The 26,640-nt window shown below is 39.6% G+C and overlaps 1 protein-coding gene across 3 annotated transcripts in view; it reads right to left on the bottom strand.

Annotated features, from left to right (window-relative positions):
• The window catches only part of LOC103722329, a 44,004-nt gene extending 34,614 nt beyond the window's left edge, over positions 1-9,390 (bottom strand). The window contains exons 1-2 of one of the 3 annotated variants that reach the window (XM_039131010.1): positions 9,020-9,390; positions 7,110-7,847 (exon numbers count right to left, since the gene is read on the bottom strand). In XM_039131010.1, the coding sequence (XP_038986938.1) occupies positions 7,110-7,847; positions 9,020-9,187 (906 nt within the window). In that variant the 5' untranslated portion in view covers positions 9,188-9,390. The remainder of the gene's footprint in view (positions 1-7,109; positions 7,848-9,019) is intronic. The other 2 variants (XM_039131009.1, XM_039131011.1) reach the window with 2 other exon arrangements.
• Between the last annotated feature and the right edge of the window lie 17,250 nt (positions 9,391-26,640).

The following is a 26,640-nucleotide window of genomic DNA, read 5'->3' as shown; positions in this document are numbered from 1 at the left end:
AAGACCTCGATTTCTCCTAAAATCTCTTAGACGAGCAATTCATGAACAACTCAAGTTCAACTCAAAATTGAATGAGTTAGATCAATCGTAGCTCGAATGCAAAATAAGCCGAGGTTGAACTAGGCCTAGCTCGCCTGACCTTAGCTCATTTATACCCCTAACAGTATAACATGCCAACGAGCTAGGTTCATTTATACCCCTAATATTATAACATGCTAGCGAGCTTGAGCTAGCCTCTCTCTCCCTCCTCTCTCTCCTTGTCTCCCCTCTCTTCCTCCCTCTCCATCTCCCTCCCTCTCTCTTTTCCTCTCTCTCCCTATCCCCATCCCTCTCTCGCCCCCCTCTCTCCCTCTCTCCATCTCCGTCATTTGTGGAACAGAGAAAAGGAATGAAACATCGAAACCTCATTTTTTTTATTTGCAAGTTTTAAATTGAAGTCAACAAACTATTTACCGACTTCAGTTCGAATTTTAAAAATAAAAAAAGAAGCTCGAGCATGCCAAAATAGTATGGTACAAACCCATAGCATGTCAAACCAAACGCCAGCCAATACACCCTCTAGTATTGGTTCGGCAAACCTTGAGTGGATCAAATAGCTCTACAGTGCAAAAAAGCTAGCAAACTTATATAACAAAGATGAGGCCTTTTCTAAAACTTAATATTTATTTTATAATTTTAAGGAGAAGAGGAAAAAACATACGAACAAAACAGTATACAAAAGAAGGTAAATTTTAGTTAATCAAGTAGATATTTCTACCTACATGACGAAAGTTGTATTCAGTACATCCACAAAAAAGGAAATGGATAAAAGTGAAAGGCAGTGGCAATTTTCGACCTAACCTGACAACCCAACCCAAACCATCATTTAGGCCAGGTTGATATAAGTCATTTGGGACAAGAAACAATTGATGGCATCCTTTTTGGGTCATCATCTTTGATCGCATACTAGGGAACTCATGCATGTAACATTCAATACCTTCATAAAATTTTGAGAAAAAATAAAATGGAAACATATCCCTTTCACATTCAATACATTTTAAGTGCAAAACTCAATGATTATAATTGAACATGAACAAAAGATATATCCTTCGCAATGGATTGACCTTAAAGGAATGTTCATTTGAAGCATAGTTAGCCATATCAACCCAAACCAAATGGTACGGAGCTTACCGTACCATACCGGTTCAGTACCGGTACCCGATATGGGTGGCAAACTGACACTCGGTATGTCAAGAAGACTCCGTACCATACCCTACTAACAATATGCAGTGTGGCACGGTACGGAATCCTATATAGAGACGGCGAACCTTAATTTGAAGTAAAATAGATCATAAATAAATTGTGAATTATAATATTATTATTTTTAATTAATTATTTAAATAATTTTGTGTTATATTTGTTTAGCAAAATAACCTTCTTTTAAGCATTTTCTCATCATCGTACAAGCATGTCGACCTGTGCCATGAATCCCACATCTATTCTAATGCATTTAAAGACTCCCTGGCCACTACAAGAAAATAGAGAAAAGAAAAGAGATAAAACTCTCTTGTGTTTCCCATAGACTGCTATATTTTCTGGAACTGCATCATGAGCTTCGAGGTAGGAAAACAGCACCACCTCCTACATCTGACGAACACAAGAATGATAGGACTAATCCTAGCCCCAACATTTTCTTTCCTCTTAAGTGAAAAAAAGACAAAAAAGAAAATTAAAAAAATAAAGGAAAAAATATGCTCTGACAACTCCAAACCGCTAAGGCTTCACCTCAAAACCACAGAAAAAAAAACATTTCCGATTTATACTCGAAAAAATAGAACCAAACAAGAACCAAACAACAGCCCCTCTCTCCATAAATCCCCATAAAATATCCTCCCCTCATTTCATCACCTACACTCGTCAAACAATATCTCCTCTACTTCCTAAACAAATCATTAGTTAAAGCTCATGCCTTTTTCTCCATCCCCAACTCTCTTCTAACATCTCTCTCTTATTAGGAAATAGGAACAATTGATACCCAGCTTAGAAGCATGGGCAAAGATGATGACGCAGGTGTGCAAAGATATCAACTCCCTCCCAGCAGCCACCCGACAACCCATCATCACCACTACCACCCCATTTGTGTTGCTTAGGCCACCATCAGCCACCACATTGCCTATTTCTTTATTAAGGTGCGCGTCGATGATGTCTTCTTGCCCTTATAGGTAAACCAATGTTCTTTTTCAACTCCATCCCCTCAATGCCTAGCAAATAGTTCAGATTTGGAGACCTTTTGGACTTGACTAACATACTGAAAAGAACTTGCTTGTGCAGTTACTCCACGAGTCTGAACTCCCCCACCATTGATTACCTCAACTAGTTTAAGACTTTCCTAAGGGAGGACAAGAAAAGTGCACAAAGTTATCAATTTACATAAATAGTAGAAGTTTTTTTGGTAAGTAGGCTTATATTATATAATAGAGAAGCTACAAAGATGTAAACCAATTCATGTTGTGGACGTCCACAACAAATGCAATGTCTAGGCATCTCTAACACAAGATAACACAAAACAACCACAGCCAAACCCATACAACATAAACCCATGAAACAGTGACACCCACACAACACTCAAGGAGGGGAAGAGCCAAAAGACCAACCTCCACAAACCCACATCCATGGGATTGGAACATCAACCATAACTTCAATAACATAGCGGGAGAGGGCAGGTTAAAAGAAAAAAGCAAGGGCCAAGGATACACCAATGCACTTGGGGGCTAAAGTCAAGTAGTGATTCTCCAGCAAAAAAACAATGCACACATCAATGACACGCTGGTGATGAGGATGTTGTTACCCCCCAGCACCTCCACCACAAAGATGTCATAAGGCAGGTGTAGGAATTAAAGGTGGGTCCACCACCAAAGCAACAATGGTGAAGTCCTCTAGCTGACCATGCACCACCTGTAAGGTTATTGTACATTCAGAGAGCCATGAGATGGATAGAGACATTGCTCTCTAGTGGTCAAACACCTTGTCCCATGGTAACCTTTGGATGATGAGCTATTGTAGGTGCCAATAATAGCTGTCATGCCAAAGAGTGGGCTCAGCCAGTAGGAAGTTCAGGGCCAAACATGCTGCACCAGCCAAGTCAGCAGGAGGAAAGTTTTGCTGGAGTTCCCCCCATCAAGGAAAAGGGCCTTGCCATGAATCAGCTAAGTGGGAAGTACCCCATTAGGTCCTTACATTGACATGGCTCATCTATTTGCATAGGGGCGGTAACCACACCTCCAGCATGCTACCTTCCAGAACCATAGCCAAAAACAAGCATCTTCTAGTCCAAATAGTGATTATCCTAAATGAGGAATAATGGCCTCGTCCTTAGGGTCCGGTAGTGGAGATTCCTCATTAGTTGCATCATTGGATGAAACTGAGGACCCACATGAGCCAACCTAGTATCGTTTAAACGACTATTCCTTGGGTGGACCTAGCTACACATCTAGGCATCCCATAGTAAACAATATGGCCCTAGATGGACACAACCTACCGCCCAGTGAGCCAATAAGTGGGTGCTTTCTATATGCAACTTGTCACCATTGCAAACCATCATGTAAGTTAATAGCACTCGCGCATCCAAGTTCAAGCAAGTCATTGTATCAAGTCGAGTGACCGTCCACCTAATTGTATCAGGTTAATCCGCTAGCCTGTTTTGCTCCACCTAATTCATCGACCAACAAATTTGCACCTTAACCAATGACATCCATATAATGGCCACTGCGCCAGCAATGCCACGCCCTGAGAACCATGGCCATCTTGCTCTCTTATCGAACTCACTTCCAAGACAATGTTCTCCGAGGTAAAGAGACGACCCCACCTACCTCTCTCAAGAAGGTACAGCCTCTCGAAGGTGGCTAATGCGGCCATAGCCAAAGCAAAAGGCCCCTACATTTTCAAACACATGTTTGTCATATCTCTATCTCCAACGGACCAACGATAATCCCTTATACTAATGGATTCCTAAGATCAATATGCACGCATGAGTGGATAGTGGCCTGTCCAACCCGATGATGTGCCAACCTCGAGGGTGACATTAACCATACAAAAGGCACCCCCAATAGCAGAGGTGATATTCAACACAGCCATACAAAAACCCAATACTCCCAAGGGAGCTTGGGCATCTAGATCCACACCATCACTGCTTGAATAACCTTAGTTGAAGGAACAAAAGTAAGTTGCCATGGCTTAACTGCAAGGATCTGCCATATCACCTTATTAGGCCCTATGCTCCACACCTGCAACAAGTCTACCTCCATTTGAAATCAAAAACCAAACATCTCGTCAAGACCTTCCAGCACTTGGAAGTCATGGCACACCTTCTGATCTCCCAAGTTACAAAACACAGGCGAAAGGCAACGACTAAGAATTTGCCCACGAGGCACCATCTCCAAGGCTAATGGATGTGTTCAAGCTCCCATGACCAAATACAGAGTATTTGGTAAAAGAAGCACGAAGTCTCTCCACCTCGATGTGAGTCACCATCTGGGTCTCCCACCAAGTGCGAATCCCAACCTTTTTCACTACTACCCATGTCCTTTTCATTGTTGCTGAAACTCCAACCAATAGGTAAGTCATAAACAACACCCCCGAGGATGAGCCTTCACCCTAGACTCTAGGCTAACTTGCAGCCGCACATCTATTCACAACATTCTCCTTGCCTCACAATCCTTCACCCTCAATGATCACCATCTCTTTCATGGTTCTAAATAGTAGAAGTTTTAAAATGATAGGGGAATCATAGTCATTACTCAAACTTCTGTCATGTGCATTGCATGTGCCGGCATAACTTCATTTAATAAAAAAGCAACCAATGACAAAAATCCCTTGTTTGATAAGGCATTGTTAAGGCCAAACATGATCGTTATAGTGACATGTCTTTAATTCTCAAAATAAAATAGAGATTAAACATATGGATGCATTTGAGAACCATCTACCAAATTTTTAAGACATGCTCAAGAACTTCCATATAGATATTATAAACTTTTGGCAAACTTTGACTCCTTCAAAGTATCAGAGTTGCATGTACACAACAAATAAGCAACATAACAAAATTAGAAAATACTAAACTTCTGACACAAGGTGCTATATCTCAAAATAATAGTGAAAAGGTACCTAAAGTGAGTATTCAAGTAATTATGCTTTATAATCTAATAAAAGTAATAAGAGCACAAGACAAACCATGTTTCAAGTCCCAATTCTGGGACACATATTGATATCTTACACGTGCCCCAATATGGACACATGGCTATCACAATAATTAGTACCACGTGTGGGTGCAAGAGGTGTATTGAGTCCCATACCGCTCGTGATGCCTTATCAGTTTAATATTTCATGCCCTATACCACCCAGTATGGCACACTACTTAAAATGCTAAAGGCAATAATGTCATTAATAAAGCATTAAAAAAAGATCAAAATGATGGTTACTCAAGTTCATAGTCCAAGAATACTTGATAAAAGCACTTTGGACAAGTGAAAGGATCCTCTTTAAGTTTGTACATGTTACACAAAAGGTAACATGGCCTACATAACTACTAGAAAAGGGAAAAAAGATTTTATGTCAACCACCATAAAGAGATACCTCTTGTCATTTTAATATATAGGAACTGTACATGCATAATGGTCATCTTTACCATGGGATTGAACATGTCTCACTATTCCCAACGTCATGCTCAAGTGAAGCTAGAAGTAGACAAATGAGCATCACGCCAATTTTCTATAGTTGCATGGAGCAAGACAAGGAATGAAAAGGTATTCATCATGGAAATAAGAAGGTGGTTATCCCAAAAAATAAGAAGAAGGATAATTGTCTATGAAAATATTAGTATGCTTTGTAGGTCTTACAAAAATTTACTAATGGATCCTAAAAATACTATGCAATAACCAAATAAAACAAAAAATAAGAAAGTAGCAAAAAAAAAATGTCTACTTAGATGATGTGACTTAAATAGAAAGCATGATGACAGCATTAAAAGCTCAATAAGAAAGCAAAAGTTGGAGCATAAGCTAGTTTGTATTCTAATGTAATTACGAAAAACTGCAAAGCCCTTGTCTATCACTAAATATTGTCCATTCAAACAACAATTTATGGAAGGGAGAGCAAACAAGGGTAAGAAGAACAAGCATGAACGAATGCAAAGAAGAAGAATTGGTAACAGAATATACCCTCTTATCTGGGCAGCTTACCATCCACCTGATTATCAACACAAGGATGGTCAGTTGTTAGTTCATTCACAAGACAAGAGAATAAAGGAGCCAAAATATGAACAGGACACCTAGTCAAAGATTTGGCTTTTGATTGGATCACCAATCATATACCAATTTCATGTGAAGAAGAATATTCAACCAGATCATCGGTATCTTATAGGTTTTAATGTGTCATCTAGCTGACCTAGAATGACCCTATGATTGACCATAGAGTTTGGCTAAGAAGTTGGTCAAGGTGTTGATCTCTCGATGTTATTATGAGGTAAAATTCCAAGTGAGAAGTCTCCAACTCTCTAAAATAAAAGACTACAAGGTAGTCACTAAGTTTATATAATAGTAAGCATTCAACAACGAGATTTAGCCTGCCATAAGCAATGAAAGTACAACTGAAAGACTAAAATGGGTTCATCATTGCAACTGAAATTGCCTACAAAGCCAACTAGCATGAACCAGAATCACTTATTAGATATCGTTAAATCTATTGACAGAATTTTCTTTTCTTACTGCCTTTATTGAATAAACAATAGGATGTTTCTTTCTAAAGATTAAGATTAACTTCTCAGGTAACTTTCAAAATTGCAGGTTACTTACATAAAACACGATAATTTAGCTCCCGTATATGACTTAGATTTGGAGTTAATAATACATTAATGTTAATTTTTGTGGATAAAACCGTGACAAAAGAAATTCTGCAACACATTGACACTGCTAATGGTGGACTCATGCAAATATAAGTAAGGTCATCATACACATAACAAATTGCAGTGCATGCGAAGCAATAAGTAAAATACGCAGATGAATGTATAAAAAGAATCATAGATAAGAAGAAAATACAGGAAAGAAATCAAAAAGAGGAAATAGTTTTATCAGGCTTACTCGGAGCTGAACATACAAATATGTGAGTAAATCTGCTCCTCTTGGGAAGTTATGAAACTCTAACTGAGCATCGACTGTTAAATCCTTTCTAGACAGGCCAAGATCTGCAAACTTAGGGAAGCAGATATTTCCAAGAGACTCAATGTGTGTTCTTAGTTCCTTGGTGTGCAAGTAAACCTCCAGAACAGTGATTTCAGAATGAACAGCAGTCATGAGATTGACAGTTCCATCAGAAAATTTTGCACAGGGATTTGCATGCCTTAATTTTACTGATGCCAATAAAGTATCGAAGGCACAAAAGTATCCTTCTAAAACTTTCTTGACGGCTACTGAAAATGCCTGATTAACCAGACTGTAAGGAGGGTACATACCCAGTTCATTTTTATGGTGAACTTCCTTGGACAGTGGTCTTAGAAGACTTTCTGCAAACTTGGGATTGTTTAGATCTTCAACTTCCTCTTCTTTGTCCCTGTTTTCTGTCATTACAGCTTGACCCTCACAAAGATAAAAGTTTATGAACTTCTGGAGGAAAAAAACCAGAAGACCTGAACGATATATAGATTTAAGAATCTTTCCCAAAGCATTAGTGCTCAATGATCGACACCACAAACTAGGAACCCGATGAATTGTTCTATCTGCTGGGCTTGAACAAAATGCTGCTGAGAGCTTCTCAATTTCAGCAAGAGCTGACCTTACGCCTTGTAGAGCATTTGTAACCAACCGCACCAAAACAGCATCCTGCAAGAAAATCATTCAATTTTTACTACTACGGTGGAACCATGATTTAAGCTTATGAAGTAAAAAAAGGTACTGAACCAAGCATAAATATACCTTCACAGTAGAAAAAGCAAAGCAGATAATTGTAATGTCAAGTATTTGTAGTAAAGAATTTGATGAAAAAAATAGGTGTAAAGATTCTCATATTTCTTTCCCAATGACCAAATTACTGGATTAGGACCCAACTCACAAAATAAATCATAGACAATAATGCTACGATTGACATAAGAAAGATTCCATGCTGGTCATTCGAAGATTTAATGCAGCTTTTCTTGTTAGTAATGTACATATCTACTGCATAGATAGCATAACAATGCAAGATAATGTTGGAACAACATTAGGAACCCATAATTGTGCTTTTCTACAAACCCTATTTCCTGCAAACTGGTCCACCATCCTTTTAATGTTCTGAAAATACATAAAATAGCAGCATCTCGCTGCTAGGAACAAATCCAGAAAGAAAAGACAGCATTTCCTTGGCATAAATAATAACACTATAATCCCCTTCCACCGTTAAGTCATTTTAGAAAGCCCATAAGCATGATTTACATTTCCTAATAAGCACAAGCTTCCACTTCATTGAAAACCTTCCTGCCCGATGACAACACTCGCCCAAGTAATCAAATTTGTTGATGAAATCATGGTAAACTATTTTTTCAATGATAATTTCCCTGGTGTCTTCAATTCCTTAAAGTCAATACCCCAAAATTTCCATGGCGCATCCCAATACATTTCAATTTCACCTGCCCCGTATCAAATCTAGTCGTGCTCACTCTGTAATTTATCATTATCCCTACCGTAGGATGATTGCTTCTGTCTCTCTTCTTCAACCCATTCTTTCTACTTCCAACAATGCCTTCTAAAAATGTAAATTACCTTCTTCTGAAAACAATTCCACGTAATAAGATTTATTGACCACATTTTCTACCTAATAATCAAGGTCAATTGGACGCTCCCCCGACTCAGCCATGCTCCTTCAAGACAAAAGGCATGAAAAGGATGTGCTAAAAAAATCGAAACGAAAAGATTTAATTTTAAAGCAAAACAAGAACGATCAAAGTTTCGTCAAAATTGTACTACTAAAAAGGGCGAAAGGAGATTAAAAGGACACAAAAAGAAAAAAAATCACTTACGGAAACGGAAGAAGGATCGTAGACAGGATCTTGAGGTCCGCGACCGGAATCACCAGATCTAGCGGCTCCGCTCTCGGAGGGGATCGACTCCCACGTCTTTGGAGGGTTCCACGGATCGTCCATCTTGAGATTTCGAAGAAGCGAGGAGAAATTTCGGTCGACCTCCATGACAGGGAAGAGAAGCGGAGGTCCAGAGGCCAATGAGGGGTTTAGCGTTAGGGTTTACCTTTTCGTCGCTTCATTTAAATTTTGTTTGATCCAGGGCTTTAGATTCGCGATACCAATACCAAGTGGCTTTCCCGCTTCTGAGTTCTGACCAGCCGAAGGGAAACAAAATACCTCAGAACGTCCTTCTCGTGACGATATCTTTTTTCTTTTTTTTCTTTTTTTTTGTCTAAAAACGGTATCTTTGTTTTCCGAACGAACTTTTGTGATTGAATCAGCCACGAACGGGGCGGCGGTTACCAACCGAGGGTCGCGTCCTTCACAGAGCCCATTCCAAGACACGGGATGGTCGGTCTGTGATCGAGTGGATCAGGCATATTTCAATCATAATCGTCCAACGCGGACCAGATAGAGCCAAAGGCCTCTTGGCGTTAGCCTTTTATACTGTAGTGCTTAACGTTATTTCCCACGAAATGTACCTCGGAAATGCTGGATGAATTTTAGGACAGAGGGTGTATCTAATCAACACTGTTTGTTGGCAACGACTTGCTAAAACAAATAAAAAGCTCTTGTCAAAAAATAACACCCAAAAAGCAAGAACTATTTTCCAGGAACTAATTTACAGTTGTCAGAGCCTGCATTAATTGCATAGCCCGGGTGCCCAAATCTAGATTAGTAAGAGTAGAGGATATTTGCGAAAATTCAAACTTGGGACTGTTCATTCAATAGAATTGGTTACTCTCAGGTGAAACGAAACAGATTGATGGACTAATTTCTTAGAATTTTATCGTTGCTTACTTTGAACAATATATGATGCATGTGTATTATATTTATGAAGCTTTAAGGTATATATATATTGCATATATGTAGTTGTCATTGATAAGCCTTAAAACCGACCATAGTCAATGTAGCAGGCCGATTAATGGGAGCTCACCACATACCACAAGCCAACCAATAAGAGTCCGCCATATGGCCAATCTCAGAGATGCATGGAGAGTCTCTCAAATTTCAAACTCTCCTCTGAATTGGCAATAGTTTCATGATCGTAAACAGTTTTCTTAACTGCGTGACGTGCAAGGAATTCACACGGACGAGATGTGCGGGCGAGATGCATGAGCATGATCTTCGAGTAAGAGGTGATATCTGCTATCAAAATAGCTATCGCACGTGCCCGATTTTCTCTGTGACAGATGTTAGCCCTCACCTATATGAACCATACTAGGAATCCTTTAGGTAAGTCCTTTTAAGTTCTCTAAATTTTTTTAAGCTCTTAAAGAACTTTTTAGACCCCATTATACTGTCATTCTGCCACTTTCATAACATCTTCGCTAGTCCCTAAGAGCTAAATCTGACTTAATCCTCAAATGATCCCTTATCGGACATTGTCCGACTTTCTTTATCTATATTGTTTCAGGTCAAATTCGATGTTAGAGCCATCATCCAAGCACAGCCTTGTCCATCCCTTTCGCCTTGAAGACATGCAATGAAGTTCAAGCTAACTTCTCCGATCGAGACAGCAAGCAAGCCGACCTTTCCAACGACTTTGTCAGCTCGGTGCCTAGGTCGGGCTAGATCTCAGTGGCTGCAAATTGACAATAGGGGAAGGACCATGATCCCACTTTTGGAGGCTCGATTGATCGGAAATCGACTTGCATCCAAGAAGTCGAGAAAAGCACAAGCAACACTCACAATTACCCAACAAGACGCACCTCTGAAGTCCAATGGCTCTCTACTGAGCCTTTAAAGGGCTCCATATATGTAAAAGCTGCAGGCAACATCGACAACCATCATCGAGGAGTTTCAACTGCTCTTGCAACATGTTCAAATACTAACTACAACCATCCAAAATATGTGGTAGGCCAGTGCCAACTAGCAGTAGCACCAGTAGGCTCGTGCGCCGAGTGGCCACGAGGACCCAAGGTAGCCAAACCACCACTCCCATCCTCAGAGCCAAAGGCAGGCTCAGTCGAACTATCACTCCCATCCTTGGAGCTCAGGACGGGCCCAATGTAACCATCACTTAGGAGGTGTCGCTCGTCGACCTTATAATCTCGAGAAGAATCAACACCAGACCATTCCTCGCCTCGTCGATCAAAGGTCTCCAAGAGGGAGACCAATCTCAATCATAAATCAAGAATATAGTCCACCGCCTCGAAGCTTTAAGACACTGTAATGCTAAGCTTGAGAACAACATTGACTTCGCCACCTAGCTCCCATTCTCAACGAGAATAATAGAGGAGCCTCTCTCGTCTTGGTTTAAGATGCCGCAACTGTAGACATACGATGGAACTACATACCCCTTAAATCAATTGGAGAGCTTCAAAGCTCTCATGATACTTCAGGGGGCCACCAACTTGATGTTGTGCCAAGCTTTTCTGATCATCCTTCGGTAAGCAGCTCGATTATGGTACAATGGGCTTTAGTTAAACTCCATCCACTCTTTCAAGTAGTTTGACTAAATATTCATGGCCCACTTCATGAGCAGCTGGAGGTAGAGGAGAGGATTGGGAAACATTTTTGCCATCAAGTAGCAAGAGCACAAATCCCTTAGGGACTACAATAGCTATTTTAACATCGCAACTCTTAAAATCTGTGACTTAAACCACTCGATCGCAATGGCCGCTCTAAGAAGTAGATTAAAATAATCTTGATTCCTCTTCTCTTTTGGAGAAGATGCTTCTGAAAGATTTTGATGAGGTTCTCATCTGAGTTGAGAAGTATAACAATAAAGAAGCTATAGCGGCTTAGCAAGAGTCATCTAGGGACATGCCTAGCAAAAAGAAGAAAAATAAGCCAGCTCGGATAGAGAAAGAAGAGCCTAGAAGGATGCCCAGGAGAGACGATAAAAGTTTCAGCCAACCTAGGAGTCTACCTCGAAGATTCAAGAGGTATAACGCTTCTCAATTAAGAGCCGTGTCCTTTCTTGAGCCAGATTTCAAAACAAGGATTGTCTGTGATCATCACCGGCCCATGTAAGGTATGGGATATGAACAATCATGGTCGTCAAATGCTAACCAAATAGAACGAAAGGCCTCTTGGCCTAGCCCTATTAGCCTTTCATAGACTATAGTGCTTAATCTTATTCCATACTGAATTATGCTAAGTATTGCTATTAATAGAAAAAGAATAATTATGTTTTTGGTCCTCCAAGTTTAGGTGGGATTTTTAAATGGTCCCTAAACTTTAAAAAACTCAAACTCGGTCTCTATTTTTTTCAATTCTCTCAGATTTTGGCCACTTTGTCTCACCAAAAATTCTTGTTGGTACTAACCGGTGCTTACGTGCCATAAATTGGTGCTTATGTGGCATAAACCGCTTAAGTAATTGATTGCATGGTATTTTGGTGATGATGCGGCATATGCTACTTGCCATATATCTAATTTTCCACCTCTGCCCTAATCTTCTAGCCCTTTTCTCTTCTTCCCCCATTCGAACCAAACAATCAATTTTTGCCCCAATCGTCCGATAATTTTCGTCGGCATCCTTCTCCAGCATTGTTCATCGGCATCCTTCTTTAGCATTGTTCATCAGCATCCTTCTTCAGCATTGTTCTTTTCCATCATTCTTCAGCATCGTTCTTCTCCATCGAACTCAAGTATGTTCCTATCGATACTTAAATTGCTGGTTTGATAATGTCTATATATGTCTTGTTGGTTTGAGAATTGGTATATACGTGTTGTTGGTTTGAGAATTGGTATATACATGTTGTTGGTTTCTGGTATTTTGCCTTTGTTGGTTTGGGATTAACAAAACAAAAGCATTGGGACATCCTTGGAAGGGACTCAGCAGAGGGCTATGTATCACCATGAACCACTGTTGTGAATTTTTCACAGGCTCATGATGTGGGCTCCACTAGCATGCTTGCCATCGTTTGCCCCTACTTGGGCTTTAATGCAGTTGTTCAGATGCATTTGGAAGGAATTCAGCAAAGGGTGAATTTGCATTGATAGTGAAATTGTATATAGTTTCTTCTTACTGCCTTTGTTTGTCATTGCTTTTTTTTTTTACATCGACTGCTCACACTAGTCTCGTGTGAGTATGGCCGGCACTATCAAAAGAAAGAAGACTGCTCAATGTTGAAGGAACCTCGATCTCCCGTGTCTAGAGGACCTCTCCAGTGTGCTGGGCAGCATAGGAGGCAACCCAGTCATTACCTTTGATTGTCACATGCAAGGGACAACTAGTGAGAGGAAACACAAGATAGAATAAGGAACCAGTGGTACCTTTACTTCTGTACATGGAAGCAGAGAGCAAGGGAGCACCAATGGAAGATTTACAAGCTTTAGGCTTACAGCTAAGCAAATTGGCATCTAGTTATGAGATCAACAATTCATAAATATGTTTACATCAGCAGGGAAAACTAACTAAGACACTAACTAAGTCATGATGTTATCTTTACAGGACTCTTCCATAACTAACGAGGCTGAGGCTCCGAACATGAGTGGTGTTGGTGCTAGGAGCAATGATGCTAGTGGTGGCAGAGGTTCTACAGGTGCTGGGAGGGCCAAGGCTGGTGTTGGAAGGGTTGGTGCTGAGAGGGTTGGTGCTTGGAGGGCTGGTGCTAGTAATAGGAGGACTAGTGCTAGAGTTGGGAGGGCTAGTGCTGGTGCTGGGAAGGCTGCTGGTGGTGGTGGGAGGGCTGCTATTGGTGTTGGGAGGGTTGGTGCTGGAGTTAGAATGATTGGTGCTGGAGTTGCAACTTGTAAGTATTGGAATAGATGTCAATGGTGGTCTTATACCTTTTGAAAATTGTGAATAAGTGTTGGAATAAGTATTGATGGTCCTGTACTTTTTTAAATGTATTTTTTCAAATTTTTCTTAATGTATTAAATTTATCATGTGGTGGGCAGTTTTTAACAGTATAATTATTTTTATAGGAAAAGTTTAGAATAATGTGTTGAGATTATAATCTATTGGAAAACTTTTATAGTGGATCTTGTTAGTCCTTATAGTTTCTGAATTGTTTTCGTTTAGTCCTCAATGTTTCAGAAATTATTCTAATAAGTCTCAGTAGTTTCCAAATAGCCACCATATAGCATCTGCATACCAAACATTTGTTTACATCGATTTTTCAATTTCATAGATTACAAACATTTGAATTTTTTTTCAATTTTTCAATTCTTCATACAAACATTTCATAGATTAGGCATACAAAATGATTTCATTTCCATTTTAGCTTAAATTCATTACAAACATCCTCCATCATTACTCATCATCCTCCATCATTACAAGTACCCCACATCTGAGCCCTAAGCCCACAAAAGCAAACCCTTTCTTTACCATTGTTGGAAGTATTCGATTAATAGGAGCCGATAATCCAAACAGGTGAATTTCTATTTATGGAAATTAATCAGCTGGAGGATCACGCAAATGAAGGAAGAAGGACCGACAAAGAAGAAAGGGGAAATAGGGTTTCCGAGACCATGCGACTCGAGGAAGAAATACGGCTTTCCAATTTTCAAAACATCCCGACATACGTACTGGGAACATGGCTTTCTGACTGTTAAATCTCACCAAAAGCACCGATTATGCCACATAAGCATTGATTAATGCCACACAATGAAGTACCTAGGTGGTTTATGCCATGTAACCACTAAGCACCAGTTAATGCCAGCAAGGATTTTTGGTGAGAGAAAATATCCGGAGAACCTGGAGGAAGGACACACTAAAACAGTTGAAAAAATGGGAGCTTTGAGCTTTTTGAAGTTTAGAAACGTATTAAAAAACTAACCTAAACTTGGAGAATCAAAAGTATAATTAATTCTATAAAAAAAAATTGTCAAAAAATAACACCTGAAACTAATTTAGAATAATTTGAGCCTGCATTAATTACATAGCCCCAGTACCCAAGTCTAGATTAATAAGAGTTTAAGACATTGGTGTAAACTCAAACTCCCATAGGCTCTCAAAACAACCTGGGACTATTCATTCTATAACATTGGTGACTCTCAGACGAAGGAAACAGATTGACGGGCTAATTTCTTAGGCTTTTATGGTTGATTACTTTGAACAATATATGATGCATATCTATTATCGTTAGCTTTAAGGTACATGTATTGCATATTTGTAGTGGGCATCAAGCTTGATTTATGTCTTTATCTTTATTTGGTGTAATTATTAAAAAATAAAAAAAATATTTGGATAATTTTTTCTATTTTTCTGAATTTTTTATTTCCTAGCTTTTTATTTTTTAATAATTTCTGAAAATAATAATATATTTATGATGTCAGCATGTTGATATGTTGATGTCAGAATCTGACCAGTGAATCGGCTCGAGCTACAACGATGTAGTTTTCAAAATATTATAAAGAACTAATAATAAAAGAGCATAGAAAAATATATTTGCACTTTTTCAATTCTGCCACTTTTACACGATGACCCGTCATCTCTAAAATGTCTCAAGATAGTCCTTCAAATCATATTTTGTTTTAAAGTGGGCCCCACATCAATTTCCATATTTATGTTGTTGATGTTTAGAGCATGTTCAAAGGTTCAAGATGCTCCTACTATTTTTGTGCAAAGTCCTCAACTTCTATTATCTTTTCTTTTTCATTCTCGCCCTTTATCATCTCCTTACTCCCCTAGCCGCCTCTCTACCTTCATCACCCATGATTCACCAACACCCAACCCTTCTTGACCTCCTTCTCTACTAAGAAGCCCTCTACAAGTGCCCACTTATGCATTGAGCCCACGATCCATGCTAGAGCTGATCATGGTCGGGCTTGGGCACAAAATATTTCAAAATTTAAATAGGCCTGGCGCGAAGACTAAAGCCTCAAGCCAGAAATCCTTTCATGCTAGTTGGGGCTCGAAGCTTGTCACCATGACCACTATACTAGAATGCACTGAAATCTGATGCGCCTCTCCTCCAACTTATCTATGAGTGAGCTATGATCATGCATGTAGGAAATGCGTCCCAACACACGGCCGGTTCGAGCCCTAGGCAACTGCATTGCTGCACAAAAAAGACCTCGCTACTATGCTGCATCGCAATTTTCACGGCAGTGGCACTGCGGTAGTAGCTACCGGCCTACCGCCTGGCGCCTAGCTGCCTACGGCAATGGACAGTCGATAAGACAAGCAACGGACGACTCCTCCCCCCTTCTCGTAGAGCCAATGGCTACCTCGACAAGATGACTGAGGGTGGTCTTCTGCAGCGACGCTGTCCCAATCCAGCAATCCATCACCATTCGCCCATCGTCTGGCAGGGTCGATGATCTTCTCAAACCTGCCAGGCCTCAGCGAATCCGTAGGCCAAACCCATGTTACCTGGTCACCATCAACCACGTCGTCGATGGCCACCTCGACAGCCAAAGCCTCAATAGCTGCGTGGCCGGTTTGCAGGAGAAAACAGAGGAGGGAGAACCATGTCGTGAAGACGGAGGAGGAAGAAGGAACATGCATGTCCTCCGAAGCGCGGATGTTGGGCACGGGGTTGATGTGAGAAGGTTTGGCTCCCATGAGAATGTGGGATGAGAGGCGGTAGAGGCATTCCAAAGCATGGACGTGGGAAAAAGTGACGATGCATGATGGTTTGGCTTCCACATGGACGTGGGAGGAAAATAACCACAACGTTCCGCAGCGAGGACGTGGGGGAAAGGTAATGATGGGTGAAGGCTCGGGTACCATGTCATGGGGGAGGGAATTAAGAGTGGGAAAGGAGGGAGAGAAGAGAGGTCTGAGTATTTTGTTTTACTCTCCTTGGTTGTAAGCGGGTTGCTCTCACCCAGGAAAAGAAGTAGAGCTTTACTTGTACGGGATTTCATCTCACCCAAAGAGAGGAGTAAATAGACTATCACTTTCCTTCTCCCTCGACTGGCTCCTTCTTCTGACTGGAACCTATCAACTAGTATCAGAGACGAGAGTATGTCGAATAAGGAAAGAATCGAGCACCTCGAAGACGAGATGAGCTCGATGCAGGAGGAGCTGCGCGGCTTGAAGACGCATGGAGGGGAGTTTCACGGAAGTCTTGAAGGCCATCCACGAATGGATTTTCCATGGTTCACTGGGGATGACCCCATTGTCTGGCTCGATCGAGCTGAGCAATACTTCGACAGCTAGGGTGTCCCAGCCAACAGGAGAGTGATCACGACTTCGTTCTACCTGGACAAGGAAGCCAATCACTGGTGGCGGTGGCTGCATTACACGTACCAAGACGAAGGGGCCGCAGTCACCTGGGGGGTGTTTGAGCGTGAGCTATTAGCTCGGTTTGGATCTAACGAGTATGTAAACTTCAATGAGAAGCTCTCACGCATTCAACAATACGGTACAGTGAGAGAGTACCAGTAGGAGTTCGAGAAGCTGGCTAACCATGTCAGAGGGTGGCCACCGGACACACTCATTGGCACCTTCATCGGAGGGCTCAAGGAAGAGATCGCAAAGGAGGTATGCATGAGACGACCTAGTGAAGAAGAAAGACAGAACCTAGAGGTTTTGTACAGACTACTGAGCACTCAACGTGGCCACCGTCAAAGACAGGTTCCCCATCCCAACCATTGACGACATGCTCGATAAACTTCATGGAGCATGGTACTTTTCTAAACTCGATCTTAGATCGGGCTATCACCAGATCCATGTTGACCCTGAGGATGTCCCGAAGACAGCCTTTCGCACCCATAATGGGCATTTTGAGTACCTGGTAATGCCCTTCAATGCTCCATCCATATTTCAAGCAGCAATGAACTCAATTTTCTAGAGGTTCCTGCGTAAGCTTGTCTTGGTCTTCTTTGACGATATTTTGGTCTACAGTGCAAATTGGAACTTGCATTTAGACCATCTGAATGAAACTCTCAAGATCCTCGCTGAACACCAGTTTTACCTCAAGCCTTCGAAATGCTCTTTTGGGCAACAGCAAGTCGAGTATCTCGGCCACATTGTCTCGGCCAAGGGATGAAAGTGAATCCTAGGTTCTTCGGTATTAAGCATGCTGAATTTTTTTTTAAAAAACCATGGCTGAACCTGATCGGGTTGCCTACGTACCCCTTCATAAGGGGGATCAAGCCATACGTAGTTCTTTTTAAGTTTTAAAATGCAGCGGAAAAACCGAATCAAACAATTTAATTCATGCATGCTTACAAGATCAAATCTAGAAACCAGCATCTTAAGAACAAATAGGATTATGCCGGAATCGTTTAAACAATTATGTTAAATCTTTCATGCATGATTAACTATTAGATCTGAAACGTAAATACTCTATTTCGATTAATCTCCGAATATCCATCAAATGGATTCTGAAGATAACTCCGTGAGGAGCCCCAAAGGAGGGTAAAACCTCGGAGAATCGGACCTAGATCCTGACTCCAAAATAAAAGATTAATATAGAATTAATACCTTTTATGATGGAAGAAACTTGTGGATCTGATTCTTGACTTCGCAGCCATGCACACGAATGGCTTCTATGAGAAGTACACGCGAAGCCCTAGGTAGATCGTCTTCTGCGGGAGTGCTAGCTCGCGCAGGAATGCTGCAATGGCTGAAGCTTTCTCCTTCTAAACACTCAACCTTTGATTGTTCTTCAAGAAGATGGAGGATGAACGTGAGGAAGAAGGAGAAGAAGGGATGGAGGCTCTCAGAGAATTTTTTTAGAATTTTTTGAAACCTCTAAATATGGTATAATTTGAACCCAAGGCATGGGGGTCTTTTATAGCCAAAAGACCACCCCACGCCTCATACCTAATTTAGCCAACTAATTTAGCTGATAAAATTTCCAAAAAATTCTGATGGTTTGGTAGCTAAGAGGAGATAAACATATCCAAATTTCGTGTATTTTGGATCCCTAAAAGATAGAAATTTATGCGTCCAAAGTTCAGCCTCAGACCATCCTATTTCATGCACCATGCAATCCCTACAAATTAGGAAATTCATCTAAATCTTTCTAGGAAGATTTAAGATGCCATTTTTATAAGAAATATATATTTTTCTCCACGAAGATAAGGATGAGTTCCTAAAATTTAGGGATTCTTCTCCTTATCCAATTCTGATTATTTGGACTCATAATCCTCATCAAATAAGGTCTTCTAATTGATTTGGATCAAGCCCAATCCAATTGGGTCAAGTCCATCAATTGGGTCAAGCTCAATCTACTTGGGTTGAACCCAATCCAATTAGGTCAAACCCTGATGCAGCCCAAATTGAATCCTATTCAATTTGGCTCAACCTAAGCCCAATTACACAATCAAATTGAGTTTATTAGCAATCTAATTACTAATTAATCCTACAATAATCAATAATTATTTTAATTCAACTTTTGCTTTGGATAATTTGTCAATCGAATTGACCAAATTACCCCTGAATGATTCTTAATCATCAATCAGCCATTTGATCAAGCTAAAAACTTCAATGCATGTGACCTCATAGGTTCGAACCGAAGCCGGTAGTATAGGAACGTCTTCCTATACTAATCGATGTGACCATCTAGCAATGATATCCGACGTCCGGATAGGCCGAATATATGTGAAGCAAATATTCTGAAACCCTGGACTATGGTTACTGTATAATTCAATCTCTTTGACTCCTAATGCTAGGATGATTTAGAGCTCACTGTCAACCCTATAATTAATATATCAATTATGTGATTAACTTTAGATATCTCGTGACTCCTCACTGGGATTACCCTGGCCAAGATTTTGCTAAATTAATCACAAGACATTATCTTCTGTTTTCAGGAGGGGTCAATTCTATCTCGACTCACAACTGACTATGCAAGTACTTGACTGCACCCAGTGACCTTTCGTCATTGAATTAGAAATTCAGGTAGTTCGGTACCAAAGTACAGTGAGTTGTTTGCTAGTCACAGGTTGCGATCTCAGATCAGAGGGCCAAACTTATACCCATATCCACTCGAAACATCTCTTGACAGTAGAGCATTCCGAAATTGATCACGTTCAGTGAAATGTACTCCTACACTTCACCTGTGTGGCATACTAGTGTCTCCACACTCCTTGGTTAAGAGGACAACCAACGTATATGTCACACAACGATCTAATCTCGATAATGCTGTCGTCCCAGTAACAACATATCATTTGGTCGCGAACCAGTTTAAGAACTCAAAGATAAATCCTCCTTTATCATAACATAAGTCCTAAGGACTTCATCATATAAGAGTTCATTTGAAGATGAAATGATGAATAATGCCAAATAGCACTTAATTTGTCAATTCATTTACAAAATTCAATCATCAATATGCTGACAATTGACATTTAGAATACAAATCCCAACAACTCCCACTTAGCCTAATGCCAATCGGCACAATATCTAATATCCATCTTCGACTTGTATTCGTCGAACTCTTTGATGCCGAGGACTTTGGTAAATGGGTCAGTCATATTTTCTTTTGTATCAATTTTCTGTAGAATCTACCACTGTGTGCTGCTTGGAACTCTTCCAACAAATAGCACCACCGTTAAGAGTAAAGATATAACCCAACACGCTCTTGCTATTATCTCGATCTGACTGGAAGCTGAAATTAGTATAACCCTCAAGTTTCAAGCAAGAATCATCATAGAGAAGCCATTGGTTCTTAGTATTTCTCAAATACTTAAGGATGATTTTTACAACCTTCCAGTGGTTGCTACCTAGATCAGACTGGTTTTTTTGGATCAGATTTGGCGGCATGGCCAAGTGGTAAGGCGGGGGCGGGTCCCTTTATGCATGCATCTCCGTACAAGTGGAGGCCGGAAAGATCAAACCAATTGAACCGCTCACATCACAGTAGTCGTAGTTGCGTAAAGGCCGTCAGTCGGGGGGCGACCGTAACGTTTGGTCTAGTACATGTCATGGTATACATTATAGATCCTACTGCCGAAGCATATGGAATTCTATCCATACTCTCTCTTTCTTGAGGGGTTGTCGGACAATCCCTTTTAGAGAGGTTAATTTCTTGGCCCATCGGAAGATAGCCTTTCTTGGAATTAATCATACTGAACCTCTTCAGTATAGTATCAATGTATGTGGATTGGGATAATCCAAGCAATCTTCTAGATCTATCTCTATAGATCTTCATCCCTACGATGTAAGATGCTTCTTCCAAATTCTTCATGGCAAATTGAGATGATAGCCAAACATTTATTCCTTGTAATACAGAATGTCATTCCCGATTAGAAGAATGCCATCCACATACAAAACAAAAAATATGATAACTGAACCATTTGCCCGTTTATAAATGCAAAATTTCTCTTCATTCTTAATGAAGCCATACGATTTGATCACCTTATCAAATCGTATGTTCCAACTCCGTGAAGCTTGCTTTAATCCATAAATAGATTTTTGAAGCTTGCACATCTTAGACTCATCTGCAGATATAAAACCTTCATGTTGCATCATATACACCTCCTCTTATAAATCTCTATTTAGAAAAGCGGTCTTTACATCCATTTGCCAGATTTCATAATCTAAGTGCGCTGCTATCGCAAACATAATCTGAATGAACTTGAGCATTGCCACGGAAGAAAACATCTCGTCATAGTCAATACCATAACGTTGGCGATATCCCTTGGTAACTAGACGGGCTTTATAGGTCTCCACCTTTCCATCTGCGCTTCGTTTTCTTTTGAATATTCACTTACACCCTATGGGTTTAATCCCTTCGGATGGGTCAACTAATGTCCATACATCATTGACCTTTATGGATTCCATTTCGGATTGCATGGCTCCAAGCCATGCATCAGAGTCATGCCTCTACATAGCATCCATATAGGTGATCGGATCCTCACCGTTTTCATCAAGTTCGACAGGATCTCCGTCCCGGACCAAGAAACCATAGTATCTGTTCGGCTAACGTGGTACTCTACCTAATCGCCTTAATTGTGCATCTAAAATGGGTTCTGAATCTGATCTAATCAAATCCGACTCAATTGATTCAGTAGATAGTGCCAGATCTTCTACATGTTGAACTTTCCTAAGCTCAACATTAGAGTTTTTAGTTCCTTTACTAAGAAATTCTTTCTCTAAGAAAACAACTCTATTGCTTACAAACAACTTTTGTTCTTCAGCAAAGTAGAAGTAATATCCTTTAGTTTTTTTAGGATAACCAACAAAAAAACATCTGTCAGACTTAGGTTCATGTTTGTCTGTTTAAAACGTTTGATGTACGCCGGACACCCCCAAACCCTAAGGTGAGAGAGCATCGGCTTACGTCCAGTCCACATCTCATGTGGTGTTTTATTTACCGACTTACTTGGAACCTTATTTAGAATGTAGCAGGCTGACTCAAGTGCATACCCCCAAAAGAATATGGGCAGACTCGCAAACCCCATTATGGATCGAACCATGTCTAACAGAGTTCGATTTCTCCGTTCTGATACACCGTTATACTGTGGTGTACCAGGAGGAGTCCATTGGGAGAGAATCCCAATCTCTCTTAGATATGTCAAAAACTCATTGGAAAGGTATTCACCCCCTCGATCTGATCGAAGAGTTTAATACTCTTTCCAGTTTATTTTTCTACTTCATGACGATATAATTTGAATATTTCAAATGATTCAGATTTATGTCTTATTAAATAGACATAACCATACCTATAAAGGTCGTCTGTAAACGTAATGAAATATGAATACCCACCTTTAGCATTTGTGCTCATTGGCTCACATACATCAGAATATACAAGGGTCAATAAGTCACTGGCTCGTTCATCTTTTCCAGTAAAAGGTGATTTAGTCATTTTACTAAGAAGACATGATTCACAAGTTGTTAATGATTCACAATCATTAACATTGAGAATTCTCTCTTTACTTAACCTGTTCATCCTGTTCTTGTTAATATGACCTAGCCTATGATGCCAAAGATAGATATCCATGATATTATCTATTTTAGGATGCTTACTTGACTTGTACATTACATTAACAGGCTGTGACAATATGTATATGCCATTACTCAATTGTCCATGTATTACAGTAACACCATTCATAATGATATCATAAAAACATTTCTTTATTAAGATTTTATAACCGTTTAAGGCTAAAAGGCCTATGAAAATTACATTCAATAAAAATGTAGGACAATAGTGACAATCACTCAAGACAACTACATGAGAATTGAAAATAAGTTTGAGATTTCATAAAGCAAGAAATGGAACAGATCTTCCATCTCCAACATTCAGGAATCTCTCATTGACGTGAAGTCCTTGCAACGAATTGCATATATTAAACGGACTTCTAGTATCTAATACCCAGGTCGAATTATCACATATAGAGAAATTACAAGGTATTATCATATAAATACCTTAATCAGCAATTGATTGCCCTTTTCTCTTGCTTGGCCTGTTCGGATCAAGTGAGGCAAGGTACTGAGGATAATTCCTCTTCTAATGCCCATGCTTCTTACAATAGAAGCATTCTACCAGATTATGGTCAGCATTAATCTTTTTGGTCTGACTTGGCTTAGCACGTTGCACCTTTTTTTTTATTCTTATTTTTCTTCTTCCCTTTCTTAAAGGTACCACGACCCCTGGACGAACCTCCCACTAAATTCACCAACCCTTTTAGGAGTTGGTGATCCTTCTCAAAAGTTTATAGTAAACCTAACAATTGGTGATAATTTACTACCAGTTTCGTCATTCGAAAGTTGGTGAGAAATGGGCAGTACGAACCATGAAGAGAATTCAGTATAGCATCCTTCCCCAATTGATTATGTAGGGGAAATCCAAGAGTGCCTAAGCGCTCGATTAACTCAATCATGTACAATACATGATCGGTCACCGAAGCCCCATCTTTCATTCGGGCGCTGAAAATGGCACAACTAGTTTTGTGCCTCTCAACGTCATCAGGAATGCCGAATGATTCATTCAACACTTGAATGATATCTTCCGGCTGCGTATTCTCAAAACGCCTACAAAACTCATCACTCATTGCTACCAACATAATGCATCGAATAGTGATCCGGTCACTGAGCCACTTCTGATAAGTGTCTCTAGCCGATCTTGATGCATTAGCAGCGGGCTGCTCAGGTGTTGGATCCATTATCACATAAAAGATCCTCTCATGCTCTAGCACTATTTTCAGTTTTCTATGCCAATTATTGAAATTTGGATCAGTCAACTTGTCATTGTCCAACAGTGAGTGAAGTGATAAATTAGTGGCCATTTCTGTATAAAAGAAAATTTGGCTATTAGTATATGAATTGATTAAACACATTAGACTTGGACTTTAGTTTAAAGGTACTTCCACTATTTTATGCAAATTGGTAGCCTCTACCTCCAATTCGAAAAATTACTCCTAATTCTTTAGTGGGCACTAGAACCCAATAGATCGCATGTAGGCCCAAGTGTGGCTCCGCTAACCTATATACACCTATTGGTAGGTTCTAAACCAGTTGCTTCACCAAGCAACTTCTAGTGATAATTTTGCCATAGGTTCTTTGGCAGGCGTGTGGCGCCTCCACCGAATACCCTAGTTAGGTCCAACCATTAAATGATAGGGTTCAGTCTAATCAACTAATAGATGACCAAGCCCGAGTGTGGCTCGGCTTACCTGACCACCTATTGAAGGTACACTTAACTCATCATATATTGAATGACAATTTCAATGCTTAATAAGTACCAGGCGTGTGGCGCCTCCAATAATTATCAAAACATTGGACCCATTATCACCCAGAAGGCTATGACCTAGTTATCACCATAACTATTTCATTTTAAGGACCTAATAATTTTAGAGGATTTCATAATTAGAATAGATGAGAAGATCCGATTAGTCTAATTTCTCCCAATGACTTTACCAAATAAGATTAGACTGAAACCGGTTAAAGAAGGCACCTAAATCAGTCAAACTGATTTTTCTTATAGGCATAGGCTAACTCGAATCATTAAGTGATCAAATCAAAATGTGATTGACCATGTCGGCCAGGTAAGTGAGATCGGTGGAAGAGATATGCCATTAACTCGACAAAGACGAATCAGTGCGAGTAGCTTCCAATTAAAAATCACTGGTCAAAACTGCCAAACTTACCTTAGACACTGACTGATAAATTAATTTCGATTTGATTACTCAAATGACTCGGGCTACACCTCTGAGCCTAAATCAAGTTTCATCTTGGTCTAATCAAAGACATGGACTTGATCCATCTACAACTATTGTAAATTGACCTAGAATTTTCTTGACATAATCTAGTTACTACTTAATTAGATTTGATCAATTAATTCTATTTGTCCATGTATGATTCTAACTTTAGGTCTAACCCAATTCTAAGAACTTGATTCAAGCTAACCCATATGCCCAAAGAATTATGCAATGTCAATTAATTGAGTTACAATTCTATTTCATAACACTTAATTCTCAATTAAGTTTAGACTTATGAAAATTTTGATCATTGCATATTTCTTTTTAATTACATATTAATTACAATCTTTCAGTTCTTAAAATACATTTTTAAATCTGAATTTTTGTAATTAATCACATGTAATCAGATTTAATTCATATTCAAGTCATTATGTTTTATGTTCATGCATCACATATATATAACAACATGAATTAATTCAAACAACATATATCTTATGTATTTGTTTTTTCACTTTTATTTTCAGATCTGATTTGTTCATTAAAATCAGAGATCATATGAATCATAAACTTTATTTAGATCATGTTACTAATCCTAACACAGACAATATTATGATTTCAGATTTATTCATGTTACTAATCCTAACACAGACATGCATCATATGCATCCAAAATTTCAGATCTAGTTAATCATGCATAATCAGAAATTAAATCAATCATAAAAAATACTTTAGATCTAATCTAAACATGTTAATAATTTCAGATTTAATTACAAGAATTAAAACATAAAAGTTTAAACATAAACCTGGCTCTGGTACCACTGAAAGTGAATCCTAGGTTATTCGGTATTAAGCATTCTATTTTTTTTTTTAAAAAACCATGGCTGAACCTGATCAGGTTGCCTACGTACCCTTTCATAAGGGGGATCAAGCCATACGTAGCTCTTTTTAATTTTAAAATGCAGCGAAAAAATCGAATCAAACAATTTAATTCATGCATGCTTACAAGATCAAATCTAGAAATCAGCACCTTAAGAACACATAGGATTATGCCGGAATCGTTGAAACAATTATGCTAAAACTTTCATGCATGATTAACTATCAGATCTGAAAGGTAAACACTCTATTTCGATTAATTTCCGAATATCCATCGAATGGATTCTGGAGATAACTCCGTGAGGAGCCCCAAAGGAGGATAAAACCTCAGGGAATCGGACCTATACCCTGACTCCAAAATAAAAGATTAATATAGAATTAATACCTTTTATGATGAAAGAAATTTATGGATCTGATTCTTGACTTCACAGCCACGCACATGAATGGCCTCTATGATAAGTACACGCGAAGCCCTAGGTAGATCGTCTTCCACGGGAGTGCTAGCTCGCGCAGGAATGCTGCAATGGCTGAAGCTTTCTCCTTCTAAACACTCAACCTTTGATTGTTCTTCAAGGATATGGAGGATGTATGTAAG

Source organism: Phoenix dactylifera, chromosome 10 (genome assembly GCF_009389715.1).
Source record: "Phoenix dactylifera cultivar Barhee BC4 chromosome 10, palm_55x_up_171113_PBpolish2nd_filt_p, whole genome shotgun sequence".
Taxonomy (NCBI): Eukaryota; Viridiplantae; Streptophyta; class Magnoliopsida; order Arecales; family Arecaceae; genus Phoenix; species Phoenix dactylifera.
The sequence above is the reverse complement of the archived record's forward strand: the minus strand, read 5'-3'. Positions and strand labels throughout refer to the sequence as shown.